This window comes from Buteo buteo, chromosome 4, assembly GCF_964188355.1.
Source record: "Buteo buteo chromosome 4, bButBut1.hap1.1, whole genome shotgun sequence".
Taxonomy (NCBI): Eukaryota; Metazoa; Chordata; class Aves; order Accipitriformes; family Accipitridae; genus Buteo; species Buteo buteo.
This window is the reverse complement of record NC_134174.1, coordinates 64,891,629-64,912,480: the sequence shown is the minus strand read 5'-3', so window position 1 is coordinate 64,912,480 and position 20,852 is coordinate 64,891,629. Positions and strand designations below refer to the sequence as shown.

Below are 20,852 nucleotides of genomic sequence, written 5' to 3'. Positions count from 1 at the left end.
AGAGGCAAGAAACACCCTTTGTTTTCATTAGTCTTCCCATTTTATCTGATGCTTCCATCTCATGTTATAAAAGCAAAAGCCAAATGTGCAATTGACTTTCAGATGAGTATTAATGTGCTGTGCTGCTCCCATCCGTCCTTGCCATTTGGCTTCTAAATCCGTCCAGAGATTAAAGCAGTAAGCAGCTTGTGGATGCTGTAAGTGCCTGTGATGGTGTAACAGGACGATTGATTTGCAGAATTGTAGAAGGAGACGCAGGACTATCCTATAAAAATATTCCCAACACCGATACCTGAATGACCTTCACTATCTGAAAACCAGATTGGAAAACTATGCAAAGTTTTAAGTAGATACTGGAGGCAAAAAGAGATTCAGAGGAACGACTTGGGAACAAAACATTGCTGCTTTTAATACTAATCAGATACCGGTTTGATTCATGGGTGAACAACTGGTTTCAGGTGACTTACCAATACCAGCTAGCATACACTGCCTTCATGAGAGGGGCGGATGCTCAACCCAAACGCTATCTGATCACTCAAGAACATGTTTTATTCCCATTATACCCTGTGAAGCATCTCAAGGGCTTTTAAATGCAATCAATCATGAACAGCAGCTACAGCAGTAACCACATAATCCGCTATGCAGTTTCAGATCACAGTTCGGAGACGTTAATCTGCTTTATGAAGCAGGAACGTTGATCAGGAAACTTGTGTCCTCACCTACTCTTCTCCTCAAAAGCATTCTGTGCTTTCTTGATTTATGCATAAGCTGTTGTCCTTGGACTTTTATGCCAGAAAGGCAAAAGGCCTTGCCAAGTGACAAGCATCAATTTACCAAAGGATTTACGTTCTCTTTATTAGAAATATTTGGTATCAAATGAATGATGCCATTGCTATAAAGCTGACAACTGTAACAGGAGTGTTTTGGAAAACTGGTAGGAGAATGGGAACTGCAGCTTGGAAGTATTCCCTCGCATTAAATAGGAGCTTTGACAGATTATCAGATTGGATTAACGCGATGTTGGGATAAAACTCCACAGGGCACTACTGTATCCATCAATATGCTTTTTGATCACTGCTTATAAAATGATTTCTTCTCAGTTACAATGCTGTAGACATTCAAAGGTCACATCCTGCCCTTGAAAAAGAAAGCTCCCACGGATGAGGGAACTGCACAGGAAACACACAGCTTTTTTTTATGCCTTCAATCTTTTTTGCATTTAGCTATTCAAGAAGAGAAAGGATGCCTAAGCTGTACATGGCAAGACTACTAATACTTGATCTGAGAGAGCTGCCTTCACTTTGAGTGGGAGGCTACAAACGCCAAGATTGCAGAAGTGACAGTATTTTGCATATAATTCACCTCCTTGCACAGTCCCAAACTAAGCTGCACAGTTAAAAGGTCAAAATTTCATAGTCTGAAAAAGTTAGATAATAAATACTGATTCATGGCATACTGACCTAAAAAGCTTACAACAGCTTGCCACGCCTGTCTATTGCTTATGTATTAGGAATTCTTGCATTGTGTAACACAGTTTTGCAACAGGTCTTGAACAGCTGCCCATTTAAATGGAAAACATACCTTTTTAAAGCAAATAAACAAAAGTCAAACTACCATTCAGATGAATTCATTGATGAATGCTAACAAAAAAAAAAAATCCTATCAACTGCTCTTTACCATCATGGGATGACACAAAATCTGAAGGCTATAGTGAAAGCATTAATAAGTTGAAAATTTCTCCTATCAAAAAATGAGACCAAAGTGGACACGTGTGCATGCATAGCATTTGCCCATTACGTACATACTTAATGCTCGCCATAGCTAATTGCTCTTTGGGATTACTGAGCAATGCACATGGGAGCTGAGAGGTGCACTTATCTTTCCTATAAGCAACCACCACCATGTAAAATTTTATCTTAGATTTGAATTACCAGAAGACATAGGCTACTATGTGGAAGCCTAAATTGCCATAAACCCACCAATAATACCCACCATATGGTAGCTTCCAGCCATCACCAGCCACTGTAGAAGACAGCGGTGAAATTCAGAACTTCTCAGGAGATACTTTCCTCTTCTCTCTAACACACATATTTTCCACCTGTACTGATAGTTCAGGGTCTTAGTAGAAAATACAGTTTTAAGAGTGGAATGGGTATCATGCAACATTCTCCAAGTTTCCAGGTTTGAAAAGCTGGAGACTGCAGTGGTTTACTGGACTGTGCTTGACTATTAAGCAACAAAAAAAGCAATAGCTTTAAGTTTTGATTGATGATATGGTTTTGACTATTTAATCCCCGGTACATGTGTATTCTCATACACACATCCAACCACAACATTCATCCTGACTAACAGGCACCGCACAAGCAGGTGGCCAGCTCTTTACTTCCATGCTTAAATTGGTCCCAAAAATGTAGTTTTCTCAGCTCAAGAGTGCTTCTTTGGTTATACTGGTTTGGTATAACCAGTGTTGAATTCATGAGAATAAAGTTTCCCCAATTTTCTGGCCTTTTTCTTTAAACCACACCCTTCTGGAGCTTTGTTCTTAGTAGAGTATTTTCTTTTTTTTTTTTTTTTTATTTGGTGTTGGAGATTTTTGTGGGGTTTTTCTTTTTGTTTTGTTTGTTTGTTTTTAATTTTAAATCATTGAGAGGTGGCCGTGGATAAAGCTCTAGCACCTAAATAGCATCAGGCTTCAATGTTCAGATCTTTGCAGACTGTTCCTCTTTCTATTTATATGCTGTGATTATTGTGTTTTGTAATGTTTTTACTGAACTATTGCACAATGCCCTAAATGCCCATGAGCATGGTTAAGAAAACTTTATTAATGACATTATAAGGATGATGGTTGTGAATTCAGTTGATGATCAAAAACTGACTTAAAAAAAACATAAATAGGTTACAGCATGAAAAATTCCTGAGGCAACTAATTCTTCAGGGACTTCAAAGGTGTGCTGGCTGTCAGCCCTTGAATGAAAAGGAAAATCTCTGCCAGCTGACATTAAGAGGGCTAGTATCAGTAAACAAACTGCTAGGAGGCAAGACAGAATACCAAGCCATGGAAAAAAAGCACACCCGGCTGTAAACAACTGAAATAATTTGGTTTCACAAAGATGAGCCAAAAAGCATATTAAGATCTAGGTGCTGATTAGGTCATTACTCAAAGTGGCATTGATGCTTTAATGCTTACAATTCATACATGCTGCTTTTGGTAATATTTTGAGCTAAACTGACGAGATGCTTTGGAGATAGAAATCTCATAAAAGTAACCTCTCCCCGTCAGTTGTGAGAACTGTGTCTGCTGTTCTGGAAGGTCTTCTCTCAGTGTAGGTCCACCTCTCATGAGAGCAGATCTTCACACAAAGCTTTAGGTACATCTTGGTCAGAAATGGATCTTTTTCCCATCCAGTTTTCTTACGTTTTCCCCCTTTCAAACAAGGGGGTTCTGCTCCCATCCATCGGGACCAGCTCAGCTCCCTGCCCGTTCTCCTCTGCTTCCCAACTGCATCCAATGCAGCTAGCCTGGGCTTAAGGCATCTCAACGCTCCTGTGTCTCCTTTCCAGGGTCTGAAGTTAGAACCAACACGGTTATCATCCCATTCAATGGGACTTTTTGTCCTGGACACAGGGAGGGGAAAAAAAAGGGACACCCCAGTAAACACCAGCAAGTCTGTCCCTCCCACCCTCACCTGGTGTGACCACCCCAGATATTCTCAAGTCCTAAGTCAAAAAGCTCAGATTCAGACTGGAATCAAGCCTTCAATTTCTTGAAAAACAGCAAGAAACTTTGACTCCCATTAAGATTAAAAAAAACCCCAAAAACCAAAAAACAACTTCCCATGAAAGAGTAATCATCCAAGACAGCTGCAACTATCAGTATTTGTAATTTTATAACTGTTAAAGAGGATGCTCCTATGCAAACTGCAGGGAGGGTGGAGCACCACCTCCAGGTTCACCATTAAAGATGCTTCATATTGGAAAAGGGCAACGCCCCTGTCCTTCCAGGGGAACGAAATTAAAATATTCTTTGGGTTTGCTTCATGCTTGTACCCAAGCAGCAGCACGCTCAGCCGGGAGGGCTGTTTCACCCCTGCCCTGTTCACCAGACCCAGCGTTACCATCTCAACTGGTGGGGTCCCATGGTCTGCTAACATCAGCCTGGTGCCAGTGGAAGAAAATGGGGCTTGGATCTATGGTTAATCTATCTTTTCCCGTTAACTCCATAATGATCACAAGCGTGTCTATGAAATCCTTGCCCAGTAACACAGAGTACAAGCAGAGCCGACGCAACCTGCTGAAGTTTATGGGCTAACTAAATGTATTAAGCTACCCAGGTTGCTGAAAATAGATAATTGCTTCCTCCTGTACTCGCTGCTTAACATTATATTCACATACACAATCCCAGGTGCATACACAGACTAGAGTCTGAAAGAACAGCTTGGGTTTGGGTTTCTCTGCAGAACGAAACCAGAAGGGCTTAAGTACTCATGAAACCTCCGCGCTGGCAGAACCTGTAACTACTAACCCAAACCACAAGACTGTAAAGTTTTACTTGGAAAACTTCCACCCTCCCAAATAAAACTCCAACCGCTGGTGTTTGTACAAACTCCTGTTCATGTCATACAGGAAAACGTTAAAACTTCTGACGCTACTATGGAAACAAAAATTGCAGCAAATGTGCTTAGCTCACACTGAAAATGGTGGTATCAGCAAGGTCCACTGGAGAGACACAAGGAAAAAGTGATGTATGGGGATCTGCTGCCACGCTTTTTTTTTTTTAAATTACATAAAACTGCAAGCCTAAATATTCCGCTTCCTATTCAAGGATAAATTGTGTAATACACCAAAAAAGGATATTACGCAATGAAAACACTTAAGAAAACAAGAAACATTCTACGTATCGTAGACGATTTGCTTAAGAACAACTTTTAGATCAATGGAGGGAATTTTGAGAGGTCTAAACCACAGCATCTTGCTCATAAAGCTATTGCATCAGTTATTTTTTCCCTGTATAATCCAAGGAGAAACTAAACACACTTCACAGATTTCTGAGAAGAAAATCTGTATTACTGTGACATGCCTAAAAACAAAAATATTTTCATAGCACTAAATAATGGAGAGACTTTGAGCATTTTATTCTACCAAATAGTAAACTGCACAAATCTGGTATTCACTTAAAATATTTCCTGCAGCAAGAACCACTGCAAGATTAAAGTGAGGATTTAAAGTAAAATTGCTTTTTGGCAGGAATGCAAACTTGCAAAGGGAAAATAAAGTCCATTTTCATCATCATCATAATATTTAGATGACCAACTCTTTCTTGACAACCTTTAACAAGGACTGTCACATACACCAGAGATTTTGCAAATAGCAGGCTTTGAAATTTGTATTTTCCCTGCTAATCCAAAAGCCTGAAGCCATTAATTTTAATCACTGATTTTAAACAAACAAACAAACAGGCTGCCAAGCTAAACAAAATAGGGAATCTATACAAAAGTTTGTAGAACAAAACAGCTCTCAAATTAATGATAACACAAAACGGTTTTCAGACCAGCGTGCGGTTGCTCATATAACATAGCACGTTTGAGTACAGAAACGAAGGTGAATAAATTGCACGTTTTAGTTGATATTCCCAAGAACAAAAGCTGACTTTACTGATTTTCAGCGAAAAGGGTGTGAAAGAGTAGACAAACCCCAACCAAGCAGCAAGATGGTCCTGCCGGTGGTGCAGAGGCTGCTGCCATGCACTGGATAGCTTGGTCTCTGCACGCATCTTGTTCCCAACTACTGGCCACAAATTAATGCTTACCCCGCTCAGAGTTTAAGAGGGTAAAGTATTGAAAATGCAAATGTGTGAATAAGTAAAAGCAGATATCGGTAACACATGAATGGCCATACTACATGAACAGTATGACACATACAGAGCTCTTCTACACTTACAAAACAAGAAAACAACAACAACAACGTATTTCAAGGTAACTAAATTGTAAAGCACAGAGTCTTCAGGAAACTTTAGTCCAACCTCTTTGGTCCAGCTTCTTTCTTAGTATGAAACAGACCTCTTTGGCACCCAGTCCCAATGTAATTCAAGATTTTCTTGTCACTGAAAACGGTCAATGTCCTTGGGCAATGTGCCTCCAGCTTTCTTGTAGCAAGTTCCTATATAACTTCAGATATATAACTTAACATTTTAGTGGAACAGCAACTGTTCCTACCACTTGTCTATGAGAGAGAATAAGGAGTAAATGAATCAGATAGAGAGCATCTTCTACTGCAACTCAACTACTGAATTGCTAGACAGATGTCAAATGGTTGGAACATTGCGCAGAAGGAGGAAGACCCAGGAAGGATGCATGCATCTTGGCGTTACTCAGTCTCTACGCAACTTATGAAAAGAAATTGGAATCCTCGGTGTCTTAGATTTACCTTTAAAATGGGCATAACTCCTGTTTCATCTCGTGGGACTAGTCTCAAGCTTTAGCAACCCTTGAAGAACCTCACAGGGAGAAAATATGTACATAAAAACGCCCAGAAATGCCAGAAATTCTTCTATAAACCAAGCGCACTGGCTGCCCCTGCAAAAAAGTCTCACAATTATAGTAGTAGCGAGCAAAAGCAATAGACTTTCAAACTGATGAGGATAAAAAGCAATTCGGTGTAAGCAGGGAGGGCAGGAATCCAGAGCGGAGCGACAGCTCCATCTAACACAACAGGAAGCTGCGATTCCTTCTGTAAACACCAGCGGTGAGGTGGGAGGAAACCCAACTTCTACATAAACAGCCAGTCTGGAGCCCCGGGACGGAGGAACGCAGCCCTGCGAGGAGGAACACGCTGTTCCCGGAGCAGCATTGCCATATTAATACAATACCGAGCCCGGGCTCATTGGAGGAGGTGACAAATTAATGGCAAGTCAGCAGCCCTCTGACAAAGATGCTCAGCTCGGGGTGGTCGTGCCAGCAGCGCTCACCACGCTTGTACTGGTCTGTCTGGGGGATGAGGAGGGAAGGCAGGGTGCAGGCAGATAGATGCTCAGACACACGCACACACAAAAAAAAACCAACAAAAAACCAAAAACAAAGGTGAAGAGCAATTCAGGACAAGGGCAAAGAGTGCTGAGCTCGAAAACATCATTAACAGTAGTCCTGTCTGAACTGGAAACATCAAGAAATGTAAGTCAGGTAGTTATGGAAAAAAGTCTGCCTGATTTCCTGCAGACAGATGAAAAGAATATTTCAGTCAACAGGTTAAAGCAGACACGGTATTCTCTTCCCTGCAGAAGGCTGAAAATACAACAGATGAGTCAGGAATAATTTCTCCTCTCCTTTTTCCAGCCCTGCTCAGTTTACGTCCCCTCTGACTCAAGTCATCACCCTGCTCTACCTACCAGCTCCACTCATCACAGGCAGAGAACCAGCAAAACAACCTCAAAACGTCTATTAAGTAACAAGGACGTGGTAATTCCTATATCCTTTGTGCAACCAACAGCTGTCTGATCTTGAAAATTCCTCTTAACATTATAAAGCCATTAAGGTCTCATTTTAAGTATGTGAGAAACTTTCGCACTGCATCTTTAGAAGAAATCCCTGCTTAAGAGAGACTTAGTTTCAACTTCCAGGAACCCTGGTATGAAGACACCAGGGAATAAAAACAAGTTCTTGTTTTCATGCTTTTTAAACATTTTTTCCTCTAACGAGAAACCTAAAAAAAGCCTCTTAAGATGCAAGCCTAAAAAAAGCCTCCGAAGATGCCGCTTCTCTGCAGCTGGAGAAGGCATTGATTTCACCACTTGGCTGTGGCAGGACTCTTCTTACAGTGACACAGAGATGATACGCAAAAAGACCAAATCCATAGGAAAAACTTCAAAACAGTAATAAAACACAAACCTCCCTCCTACTCTGGGGCTTTGTAACTGTGCATTACATAAATCCAGCATAACTATATTGCTAAAGCCACAATATCTATGTATTGAAATCCCTCAGCCTCTGACAGTATTTTCTACAGCCATCTTAAGATCGCTCTAAGACCGTCCAGATTTGTTTTGATGTAGACATCAGAAATCAATGAGTGTGTGGGAAATGAACCTGGAGTAATGCAGACAGTACTTCCATCGTCCCATTTTGGGAACTACAGAAAGGAGGTGGCACTGCCACTGGTGAGACAGCCACCATCACACAGCGCCCTGCCCCACTGCATCTATAGTTTCTCCCTAAAGGTTAAAAGAAGAGCAGGTTCCTATTTCACTCTCTCAAATAGGCATATTTTTATGCTATTTAGAGTTCTAATTATCATATTCACAGCTCCCCTATCAACATTAGCTATTTACATAGTGGCTTTTTTACCTGCACATCTATTCTTCTTTATTTTATGGATTATCTGAATATTTTTCGTATTTTATTTATAAGTGGTCTCTGCTTGCCCGCTTTTACTGTCTGAATACAAAAGAAAACAAGGGTCAGCCAAGCTTTTCCTTTATAAATAGAGGTCTACATACAGATCTCTGATATAGAATGGGCAGACATATCAAACAGTGCATATCTTGTCCTGGAAAACAGGAATGAATCATCCCTTTAGCACCACAAATGTTGAAGTATGAGATTCCTGGGGAGGGGGTGTGCTTATTTTGGGAGTGGGATGGCAGGAGGGGAGAGAGTAGCTTGGGTTTCTCTTCCTTATTAGTGCTCCTCGGTCCACCCACTTCTCTCCTCCAAAATTACTGTCTGCAGATGCAGATTGACAGATCATCGATGCTGTTTGCAGAATGAAGCCAAAACTACAGTCTGCAAGTTTAAGAAATAGAGTAATGGAAAAGAAAAGTAATGGAAAATGGAGCGGCAATGCTGGCAAGGGGCAGAAAAAAATGAGCAGGGACTCATAAAACCTCACTTAGCTCTCAGCTCCGCTACTGGCGTACTGGCTGACCTTGAGCAAAGCTCTTTATCTTCCCCTGCCCTAGATTCACTATCTGTAAAATGGCGTAACAACGTTAGCCTCTGGAAAAACGTTGTGAGCTTCTCCTAATGCTCTGCTATGTAAACCATTTCAAATTTTAGACCATTGGATAACTTCTATGCACGGTTACTAGATTTAATATGCATTGTCAGGAAAAATACGTGCAAATCCAATTGCTATCAGAAACGTGAAGTGTTTCTTTAATTTGATGAGCTCCATCTCATCAATATTTCTGGTAACAAGCCTGTAAAACTAGCTATAGGAACTATTCACTGCATACCCATCCCTCCCATCTCACCAAAAAGGCAGCTTTACAAGAGCGGGGAGATGGAAAGACTGAGAAACCCTGACAGAATTTGATGGGAAAAAATGATGGACACAAGAACAAGGTCTGGTTAACTAGTAACAGAAAATTTTAACGGGGTGCCTATAGCATAGCTATGCCATGACACTCAGCACAGCCCCAGCACTGGTGCCATTAACACGCTGCTGCTCGCACAGACAGGACCAGCTACTGTCCTGGTGCCAGCCTGCGGAGTTAGTGTGCAATAAAAGCAGAGGCTAATGGATCTACTTGCACGTTACACACACGTATGGTGGTTTTTTTTCCGCAGTGTGTGTGCCTACATGTGCGCAGGTTTTTGTCTCTAGAAACAAGCTCTGGGCAGAGCACTCGCAACAAATTGCACAACCCAACTGGCTTCCAGCCTTGTGCTTCTGTCTTATCAGCACACCAGCGTATCTGATATTAACCCAGAAATTCAAGAGCTACTCCACCTGGCTGCCCAATTCATCTCCAGTCACTAAAATATGGTAGCCAAGATCTTCTCAATTCACTAAACTTTAAAAGAAAATAACTAGTCAGCTGTGTTCTGTCTTCCAAGTTTAAGATACAAGTGCTTCCTGTTACCTACAGATAGGAGGTCAACATCATCAGTTAGTATAAGATCGATGCACTCTTTTATAGCCTTTTGATATAGGGGAGTTGAAACTTACTTTTTAGTCATATTCTTCTCTTTGAGGCAGGCGAACCAATTTGGGAATCACAATGACCTGTATGTATCCAGAAGGCAAAATAAAGTCTTTCTTTTTTTCTATATGCGGAACACAGCCTCCAAAATAATACTAGATATTCATTTGGGCCCAGTTATAAACACTGTGGGGACTTGCTGCCAAGTCCAGCCAGGGATCCTAGAGGCCCCAGCAGTTTATGGGAGTGAGGAATGACTTTATTTACAACAAAAGTTAAGTTCCACAGTACCCCAGTTTCTATTTCTAACGTTGCTTTCTTTCACTCCAAGCGCACGTAAATTCACATTTGAAAAATATTTTCCAGCTTCTCCTATTTCTTGGACTGCAGAGTCTTTCCTTTAACTGCTCAGGATAGGCTGCCTCCATCACATCCAAACTCTACTTAATAGGACTCCTTCTGCTTACTCACAGCTTCAAGTATTCCTGTCCAGTCCACAGGTACCTTTAAATTTCAAAGCCCAGAAGATGAAAGGATTGAATCTTTCCTTGTTCCAAATCTGTATTTACTGACTTGACTGTTTGAAGTCTAGAGACTACACAGAATTACTGCCGGCTCCCTGGGAAGGAAATCTAGATGTGGGGAGGGGAAAAGGTGAGCTTCTTCAGACAAACCACTTCTTACAGTTCCCTCTTCTCAGAGCTGAATACTTGGCTTTGGAAGCGCTTTTTAATCCCACACTTGGGGATTGGCTCTCTTCTGGAAATATGTTGCTCTTTATTTCCATTGCCTTCAGCTGCCTCTTCCCTCCCTCCCTCCTCTTCTCCTGCTGCTGCAAAAGAGACTGAGGAAAGTCAGAAGATAATGACTTTCAGACCACCCAAACACAGCAACTGAGGGACATGAAGGCAGGTTAAAAAAATTAACGGCACCGGAGCGCTCATTTGTGCATCCAGTTCCTCAACACCTGGTCCTCCCAGGTCATTTTTAACAGACTCGACACATGCCAAGTAACCTGCGAAGGTCTCCCAACATTTCTTCAGTGCACTCACCATCATCACGTGCCCGTTGTTATCTTTCGGGAAACAGCTGAAAGCCTAGTTCATAACAACAGTATCAACTTCCCTCTTGATAAATACCTGGCTCGGTTCCTGACCTTCCCAGATTTCTCAGCTGAGTTTTTCTTCCTGCCCTGATTATTCATTCCTGCAAGGCTTAGTGCTGCCAGCCCGTTAGCCCTATCTGTACTATAGCCAAAGGAATTCAGGCAGGTCCACCTACTGCTCTCTCCCATCCTCTGCTGCATGGATCTCTCATTCTTACGCTGTTTTTAAAGGACTCAATGACAAATGGTTTATTGACCGCGGAGGTCCTTCTCTTCTGCCAGATAATTACGCAGAGTCACTTGGATGCAATTTCACCTGGTGCATTTCAAAATACAAAGTCAGCCATTCTGCAAGAAACTGAGTTTGAGGGATGGATTATTTTTTTTTCCCTCCCCTCCATCTCTGGAACAATTAAATGATAATGTGATGAAGAGAAATAGCAAAGCCTGTATCTGTTAGTGATACCCACCTTTCCAGAACTGAGAGTTACCCCTAAACTCACCTCTGCCTTCCCCCAAAGCAAGCAGTAATGCTTAATCTAAAGCAGAAGAGCTCACATCAAACTCCAGATATGACATCATGGTGCGAGCACGCCTGTGACAGAGAAGCATGAACCACCTGTGACAGATGCTAGCGTGCTGAGGACTGCTGAGGTTACTGGGATACCACATTAGACATGGTGAGCCTCATAAAAATATGAAAACATAAAAATCCGGTTCAAAAGGGGGCAGAGGAAAGTCAGGAACTCAGAGCAACCACGAGGAACTTTGTTATTTTTAGTCTGGTTAAAGGCGAAAGGACAAATCCAGGTTAGTTTGTATTTTACAGTGTGTAGAGCACAACGTGGAGAGAAGGGCACACTGTCCTAAAACGCCTGCCAGCATCTGCCGGGGGAAGCGAGGAAGGGAAGGAAGGCTGGTTTAAGTTGTGTGTTGAACATCCCAAGACTTCTTCCCTTGGTCAGCAGGAGGGATTCAAGAGGACCAAAAACATATTTGCAGAAGAAAAAAGAAAACATCCTCCCAGCACACTGAACCTCATGACACAGAATATTGAGGTCTCGTCACACTGACCTCACTCCTGGGTGTGGGATGCTCTTTACACAGTCATGGTTTCTGCTCAGAGGACGTTCACCTCCTTTCTTTGTATTTTCATCAGTACCAACCCACGCCGTACTGCCCCGGCACGCACTTTGCAGGCCCAAATGCCTTCTACCGACATATCTCACGTCCTTCACGGAAAGGGAAGATTTCTTTTGTGAAAGCTGCAGCTCGGCAGCCCTGCCCAGGCTGGTGCAGAAACGGCTCGCTGGTGCTGCAAGCGCTCATCTGCCAGAGGTTTTGATACGAAAAGCAGGGCTATATCACCTGCCAGAGGGAAGATCTGCCCAGGGCACCCCGGGGAGGCTGCCCAGCACCGCGGCAGGACGGGTACCACCAGTTACGCCACCGGTTCACCACCGGTTACTGGTTATGCAGGAGGGGAGAGCTGGAAAGGGCGCATCACCCCAGACGGGGACACAGCACTAATGAAAGGGGTCGATCAGCCACCGCACGGTGTGTCACCCTGCTCATCGCCTGACTCCAACAGAGGTGAGCCCAAGCAGGGCGCGATTCAGCCCTGCTCCCATCCCGTGTGCTCACCGTACTAGTTTAACCAATGTTATTTCCCAGCTAAAAACCACAGCTGGGCTTCCCCCTCTCCCCTAGCTGCTCCTGGGGTTTCTCCAAACAGAGCCTGTTTTGTCCTTTCTGCGTGTCTGGCTCACAGGGCGAGCTGCGGGACAATCCTGCACCCTGGAGCACATCACCAAGGTGCAGGAGACCAGCTCAGCACCTGGGTGCCACACGGCTGCACCCTGCCAGCACCCGTCCTTCTCACCAGTGTTCAGGGCCAAGGGTAGAGTAAGCTCTGAAGCGTATGAAGTTTTTCTTGAGTTTAAGACTCACGATTCCCATTTTGCATAGAAAGACATCCCCCTTATGCATACGCGGAGCCAGAGCAACCTTCCCCTGCTTCTCCAGCATCCTCTCATAAACACACCCGGTATTTGAACAAATGCACAGAGAATCACTGAAGGACAAAAGCAGCACTGGGAGTGGACTGTAGAGGATGAAAATTGAAAAAGACAGAAAGTTTTACTTTATCTGAGATACACAATATCGTACTTGACCAGCTACTATAACGACGTGAAACTTAACAACAACAAAGTGCTTTCCAAACACTTTCCCTGGGCCGTTACACTGTATTCACCGATTTATATAGATATGTTGCTATGAAAGCATAAAAATATTTTACCAAAGGTAACTCCATCTCTAGGTAGCAAAAGCACTCCTGGAAATGAACTCAAAATAAAATTAAAAATTAACGACTCTAAGGAGTCACATATTAGGCGGTGGCTTTTCAAAACAGTGGTTCAGTCTGCCTCCAGGGAACAGCGCTTTACAGCCTACTCTCCATTTCTTTTTATTTTAGGTTCTTTACATATGAAAAAAAGCTTCGCTTTCAGCAATGTTTGCTCTGGTCCGGGGATAAACATGTGCTCCTGGTCAGCTTCTCTAGCACCTTCCTTTTGTCCCTAGCAATACAGAAAATAAGCATCATTCCAACCAGAGGTGCAACAGGGCAAAACGATTGTCTGGATGTACACATGATGTATCCACTACAGTGGAGTTTTCCTATACAAGACCTATATGCAGCCTATGCATTTTCCGTACAACCTACCGGAGGCACGTTTTACTCTCCAGCTCAAACACAGCCCGAATTCTGCAAATGTTCAGCAGAGAAGACTGAGAGAACAGTATTGGTTTCGTGAACCAAGAATAAAAATCACAAGGCATTATGTTATACTGGAGATCAGGAAGCTGTAGCGTGAAAGCTTTAATTGTCTCCAACATCAGTAAATGCCAGCAATGTTCCACAGAGCACAACGCAGCTTTGAAACTGAGGGGAAAAGCAGCAGTACAAAAAATCAATTGTATCGATACCAAAGTTGTAAGTTTGATCTGTAATGCAGAATCAGTATTTTGCCCAAGCTGAACACGCAGTCGCTATGCATCAGAATATTCTTCTGCTGGAGAGATGACGACTAGATCTAGAAAAAGATTTGCTTTCAAAGAAAGAAGTGCAGAAACGGTACAACCTAAACAAAAAACCCCACAATCCTCAGTGACACAGCACTGACTTACTACTAACTTCAGAAATAAAGGATTAATTCATGCTCATTTTTACGTATTACCCCCTAAACGTGCCGAATGGCTTGGAAACAATATGCAGCCTTAGCTTAGAAGGTTTAAGCCAGCCTGTGTCAGGGGCTGCATCTTGTACAGGTCATCCCCTGTTCATCCCCCAGCACGGTTTTGCCTTGCGGTGCCACATCCCGCCCTCATCATTCCTGCAAGACTGAACACTTCAGCGGGCTGTTCGCTCCGGCAACTCCATCTGCAGAGCCACAGTTTCATAACCCAGCAATGTGTCTTTACATGGTTTACAAACAATTAGCATCCGTCCTGCGGCTCCGAGTACACTCCGGTTACGCCCGACTCGACCAAAACAACTAAATAATAATAACAATACTGAAGGAAAAATAGTACTAGCTATATTGTTACCTCTCGACGGCCACTCCCATCCTCCTCCTCCTCCAAAAAAAAAACCTCACCAAAACCCAAACAAACCCCAAAGTCAGCTGAACACGCTGTTCAGTTACAAGCATCCCCCTCTCCAGCGAATCTATTATTAATAATCAGAGCGCATCTGCTAAAACGGGCAAAGGCGGCCAGCTGCCTGCTCTGCCGACACGGACACGCCGCGCTCATTTGCTGCCATCGGGTTTTAACAGCTTCTTACATTCCTGGCTTTATTTCCCGGGGCATTTCTCCGTGACAAAGCGCCTGGGTGGGAGGGAGCGCGCTCAAATATTTCTCCAAACTTTGCCGGACCCGGGTCCTGGTCCCTACGGGATTCTGGAGCTTTGAAACCAGTTCCCCCCCCGACTTTGCACGGGTTCTCTGGGGGGGGAGGGAGTTTTTAAAGTTGGCTATAGGGCTGTTTTTCCCCTGTCCGCTCGGCAGCCGAAGACAAACAGCGCATTCTTGCTCTACTTTCTCACTGGACTCGGAATACCAAACCGGAGCCAAAGCCAGCCCTTTTGTGTTTTTTTTTTTTTTTTTTTTTTTTTTTGGTCCTCACCAACCGGGAGCTGTTCGCTCCCTTCCCCTCTCCCGAAAAAGGACGCACCGGGGTGGTGGGGGGGAAAAACCCCGAACCGAGGGTCCTCACCCGGGACGATGGGACCAAACCCCGGGGGCCGGGACCCCACGCAACCCCCCCAGCCCCCCCCCCCCCCCGAGTCCGGCCTGCCCCCTTACCCTGCCCGCAGGCTCCGCGCTGGATGGCGATGACGGGCGGCTGCCGGAGCCGCTCGGCGCGGCGGCTGGCGGCCCGCAGCTGGCAAGGGCTGGCGTAGGTCACGGCGTCGCTCCCGCAAACCGGCTCGCTGCTGGAGCACAGGCAGCGCCCGGCGGCCGCCCGTTTGCGGACGGTAGCCGAAGCCGGCACGCCGCCGGGGGTTACGACGCACTGAAGCCCCTCGCCGCAAGGCGGTCCCCCCCCGCCGCCGGGCCCGCCGCAGGGTTCGCCCTCCTCAGCCCCGCAGACGCGGCAACAACCGCAGGCGTCCAGCACGGCACCGCCGGGGCAGGAGGAGGGCAGAGGAGGGCAGCGGGACCGTTCGCAGCGCTCCGGGCAGGCGGGAAGCGGCGGGGCGGCTCTGGAGGCGGCGGGCAGCAGGGCCGCCAGCAGCAGGCTCCAGCCCCACAGCGGCATGGCGGCGGGGAGAGAGCCTGAGGCGAGGTGAGGAGCGGGGCCGGTGAGGGCGAAGAGGCGGGCGGGCGGCTTTTAGCCGTGAGGAGAAGGAGGGGGGGGGGGGGACGGGACGGGACGTGAGGGGCGGGCGGCGGGGCGGGGCGGCGGGAACGGCCTCCCCCGGGCCCTGACACCCCCAACCGGGGCCGGGACACCCCCCCGGGGGCCGGGACACCCACCCCGGGCCGTAACACAACCCCCCCAGGTCGTGACACCCCTCCCCGGTCGTGACACACCACCCCCCGGGGCTGTGACATCCCCCACGCCCGGCAGCCAGACCCATTCTCGCCCCCCCCCCCCCTCGCCTTTTTGGGGAAAATTGAAGGGAAATGTTAAAACTTATCCCCCTTTCCGCGGCTAACGAGGGTGGGGGGGGGGTTGAGCACTCTTCCCCACCTCAGGAATTACGGGAAGGGGCATCCAAAAAAGGAAGGGCCGGTGATTTCTCTGGCTGATAAGAAGGAGGGTGGAAGAGCAGATAAGGAGGGCAGGGCCGCCAGCCGGTCCCCCGGTAGGAAAAGTGAAACGGTCCATGCAAATGTATGCAAATGCAGGGCATCCCCCGCCGGGAACGCCCGGTACTCCCGCCGGCGGCGGGCTGAGAGGTTCCCGGCCCCGGGAGGAGGAGGAGGAGGAGGAGGAGGAGGAAGGCAGCTCCTACCCGGTCGCTTCTGCTCGCCCCCTTCGCTGCTCCGGAGGTTCTCGGAGCCTCAGGGCAAGGTGGGTGCTAGCAATTAGCAGAAGGTTAATCAGCCGGCAGAGAAAAAAAAAAAAAAAAAAAAGCTGATCCAATTTGGCAGCTGTGCAACGGCCAGAACCTATAGACAGAGGCCTTCTCGCCATATGCTCTTTTAGCGCGCACAAGGCAGTTTAATCACACACAAGCACCTTCCTAGAGAAAAGGACATTATTTCCAAAGCTAGTAGGGAAAGGTATAACAAGAACTAATAGCTGGAAATCGAGCACGGCCGATTTTTCAATTGTGAGCCGATTAAACTTTTGAACAGACTACCAACCTGTAGTTATTTAAGTGTATCTTTATCAGGCACCCGATAACCAAGGGCCTAACGAACATTACAAACCATTAGGCAAGATGAAATGCTGTTAACTGTTAAGATGAGCTGCGACTAAGAAACTGAGGGTGCCAGCAACTACATTAATACAGAAGGATACAAGGTCTTTTCCCCTACAAAAAGTGGAATAATCTTAGAGCCACCCAAGCAGGTGGAAGCGCAGCATCCCAAGTGTCAGAATTCAAACCTAATTGTTCCAGGGAACAATATAAAATCTTATCAAACTGTGACCACAAACCCACAAATGTGCAAAACTTACTCAACTGCTTCGTTCAGTACCTGAGGGTAGAAAACCACATAGACTCCAACGTTGCCAGTAAAAGCTCCAGTACCAACCCCTTACATCTGCTGTTTTCCAGTAACTCCTATGCTGTGCAAGAAAAGAGATTTCAGGAGAATTACTTCACTTCTGAAGTGACCAAAATAGTAAAGCAGTAATCTGGAACAACTCACAGCAAAAATTCCTTAGTATTAAAATCATTACAGTGTTAAAAAGTCTAAGAAAAAGCTCAAAAATGTTTACAATTTTAAATATTTTTAAAATATGTGTGTGTGCGTATAGAGAGAGAGATATATATATGAAAATATGGATAGATACCATGGTAGTGTTTCCAAATTATTTATTGTTTATCCATTATTTATTGGCTACTTTTAATAAGCTTTGGGGTTTTGGGGTTTTTTTCCCCCTTTTAAAAAAGACAAGTCTTTAAGGAAAGATGAATAATTTATAGGAAAAAAATATATATAGGTTCAGAAAAGATCTTATAAGGTCCTATTTAGAAGCAGAAGCAAAATATTCAAAGACCAGTGAATCACTGTGGGGTTTAATCCTACCCCGCCCAGAAAGGCTATCTGCTTTTCTATCACATTGCCTTTGTCAGATAACTTACTGTTTGAAGCCATTGGAGCCTTATCTCCGTAGGTAGGAAAAAAATCACAGGTAGTGGGAAAGCTCCTTGTTCAGTCTTCCTCTCTCCATGGATGTTTGTGTCTTTTTTTAGCTTGGTATCCTTTGACATCGGTCATTCTAGGGAGCAAAGGCAAGGCATGAAGAGAGGCTCAAAATAGATTAACAAAAGCCCTGTTGACAGAACCCCCCTTGGAATAGTTATAATTTAGTAAGTCAGTACCCTAGTTCAAAATCTAAATAAAGTAAATGCATCCTTGCCTCAAGAAAGGAGTTACTAATCCATGAAAGTATAAAGTGGTTACTTAACTGTTCATCTTATAAAGTTTGCAAATCTTCAGCTACATATATAACTACTTCAAGAACTACTACAAGTTTATCGTGTTCTTGCACAGAAGCTTGAAAGTATATTTATCTTTTCTGTGATGGATGATTTTTTTTTTGCACAAATCACCCAGCACTATCAGCTTCAACCTCTTTGACAGACTGCTAAAGACCTGTGATACACTAGCCAATATTTTTTCTTAAATAAACAGAACAGAAAAGGGAAGTACATTTGTTGTTAGACAGACAAGAGTTAAACACTGTAAAGGAAATAAAATATATCCCAAGGTCTTAAGTGAAAACCATCAATTAGCAGTTCAGTTGACTTCTAATTAATTAGCAGAGGCTAGTATTGAGGACCTTCTGCTGTTATGTTTTTTGTTTCTTAAACCAGGTAAGGATGTGAATCTTGATCTGAGTATTAAAATATAATTTTTTTTATAATACAAATTTTATAGGTTTCACATGGGTGAACACACAACTGAAAATAAACACCTCACTTTCCAGAATAACTGAGATAAGTCTTTGAGGGTTTCATAATTTACCGACAAATATATTTGTTAATTACCCATCTAATATGCGTAGAAGTGTGTTACACCTGAAAGGCGCTGTGAACCCAGAAATAATTTCTCCCCCATCGTAAGGTTTCCACACAGAACGGCTATCCACACCAGCAGACATTTATCAATACTCAGAGACACCAAAACTGTGGTCTGAAAAATACTTACACTTGAGAGACTTACTAGTAAAATATTTCATCTCCTACTTTTCAAAGGGAACTCGATGATAGGAGGCTGCATCTAGAGATCACATGCTACAAATTCTCCTGAAGTATGAAAGTTTGGCCACTGCTGTCAGCGATCCAGAATTTGCCCCGACATTCAGCCTCAGCCCTGCTCTCAGTAGGGGTCAGGACAGAAGAGATCAGCCTTTCCTGCAGCGTGACCGTATGCTTTATATTACCTATTACGAAAACAAGTTTTCCTGGATGCCCGTAAAGATGTTCGCCACATCACCCAAGATGTATCATTTACTGCCTTTGAAATTTCAGTTTCAGAAAGCAGCAAAACACCTTGTGTTAAGAACTGCTACCTCCAGTGGTTTCCTTTCTTACGTTGCTACCACACAAGGGGGGTGCCGAGGAGGTGGCTTTGGAGTAAGCACCTGGGCACACCTGGGAAGGGTGGGAAGCAAGGAGCAAGTAAAGGATGGGAAAAAAAAAAAGAGTACAGTTGGCAGGAGAAAAAGGGGTTAACGTTACAGTCTGGGGCTAGAAGGGTCCTGGCCAGAAAAGGGGATTGAGGAAGTTTGAGATGACCAGAATGCCTATATTCTGAGCAAACTTAAACAGCTTGGACTTCGCAGGAAGCTTTTCTAGGTTTATTATGACTGCGTTATCATTTTGCTTCGTTCATTAATGGCTTTCTCCCAGATTTTCTAGGGGAAAATTTATGCTGTCCTAAATACTTTTGGCCAGGGTGTAACACCCCTTACCCCACCTCCCAAAACCCCAGGACTTCTCTACTTTGCAGGACTTCTCTGTTTGGTTAAACAAATATTTACTTTTTTTTAAATTAAAAAATAAAAGCTTTTAAAAAACATATGCTGGATTCATCGCTACATACAGAAAAAGTGCCATTACTTTGAAAGAGAATGGCTGCAAACCAGGGAGTTTAAAACTACATACTCTTTTCCAGATGTGAATTCAGCCCTGGTGCTTGACAAGCATAGCTGCTGGCATAATTTACAAAATAAATGAATGATCAGGGTGTCTTCTGTAAAGTCTCACAGGAAACCAAGCAACTGCCCCAAGAAACAATTGCTAATCTGAACAAATTAAATATGTATTTGTATACACATGTTTTTTTTCCCTCGATGTCAGAGGGCAATCCTACAACTAGGAGTACAAATATTACACTACAGGCAGGGACTGTAAAACAAGTGTTGAAGCTTCATAAATTACTTAATTTATAGAAAACAAATGCACTGCTATGAAAACATGCAGCTGACACCCACCTGTTGAGAAAAGATATTACTTAGGTGTCCTGATGCACTTAGTTATCATCAGGAGAATGGGGGCATCAGGAATGTAGTCCAACAGAGTGGTTTAAATTCTTAAAAGATGTGTTCACTATGCATAGATATGCAAAATTACAGTGTCGTTTTAAATGTAAATCCCTAATTACAGTGTCAAAGGTACCACTTTGAAGAGCAATATTCGACTACTACTACACCATTACACAGTGCCTTTACAAATGAGTACCAGGTTCTTTTTCTCAGAGAGGTTGCACAGAAAAATCTGAAGTGAGAAAACAAGGCAGACATTTGGGACATGATTCAGTTTAGAATAGGACTCAACACTTAATTTTTCCAGATAGTAGCCTTCATTACTTCAATGGAAGATCTCAGAAGCACTTTTAGCAGCTTACTGGCTTGGAGCATCAAATAGTTACGTAGATTGTGGTCCAAAATACAGATGAAGATACTAAATAAACCTGATAAAAGGTAAAACTATACATAGCACAGAAAGCTTCTGTTTTTTTATTTCATTTTAACTTGTAGACTAAAAATGCTCTGGCCAAATTTCCCCTTCTTTCATTTCTTCCCTCTCCCCCACCTCAGATTAATATGGAATCTTTATAAGAACAGTAATATTTCTGACC

The 20,852-nt window shown here is 44.0% G+C and overlaps 1 protein-coding gene across 1 annotated transcript in view; it reads right to left on the bottom strand.

Annotated features, from left to right (window-relative positions):
- HTRA1 (HtrA serine peptidase 1) overlaps positions 1 to 15,905 on the bottom strand; it is a 34,059-nt gene extending 18,154 nt beyond the window's left edge. Inside the window, exon 1 of the mRNA XM_075026557.1 lies at positions 15,390 to 15,905. Within this exon, the coding sequence (XP_074882658.1) occupies positions 15,390 to 15,846 (457 nt within the window). The 5' untranslated portion in view covers positions 15,847 to 15,905. The remainder of the gene's footprint in view (positions 1 to 15,389) is intronic.
- Between the last annotated feature and the right edge of the window lie 4,947 nt (positions 15,906 to 20,852).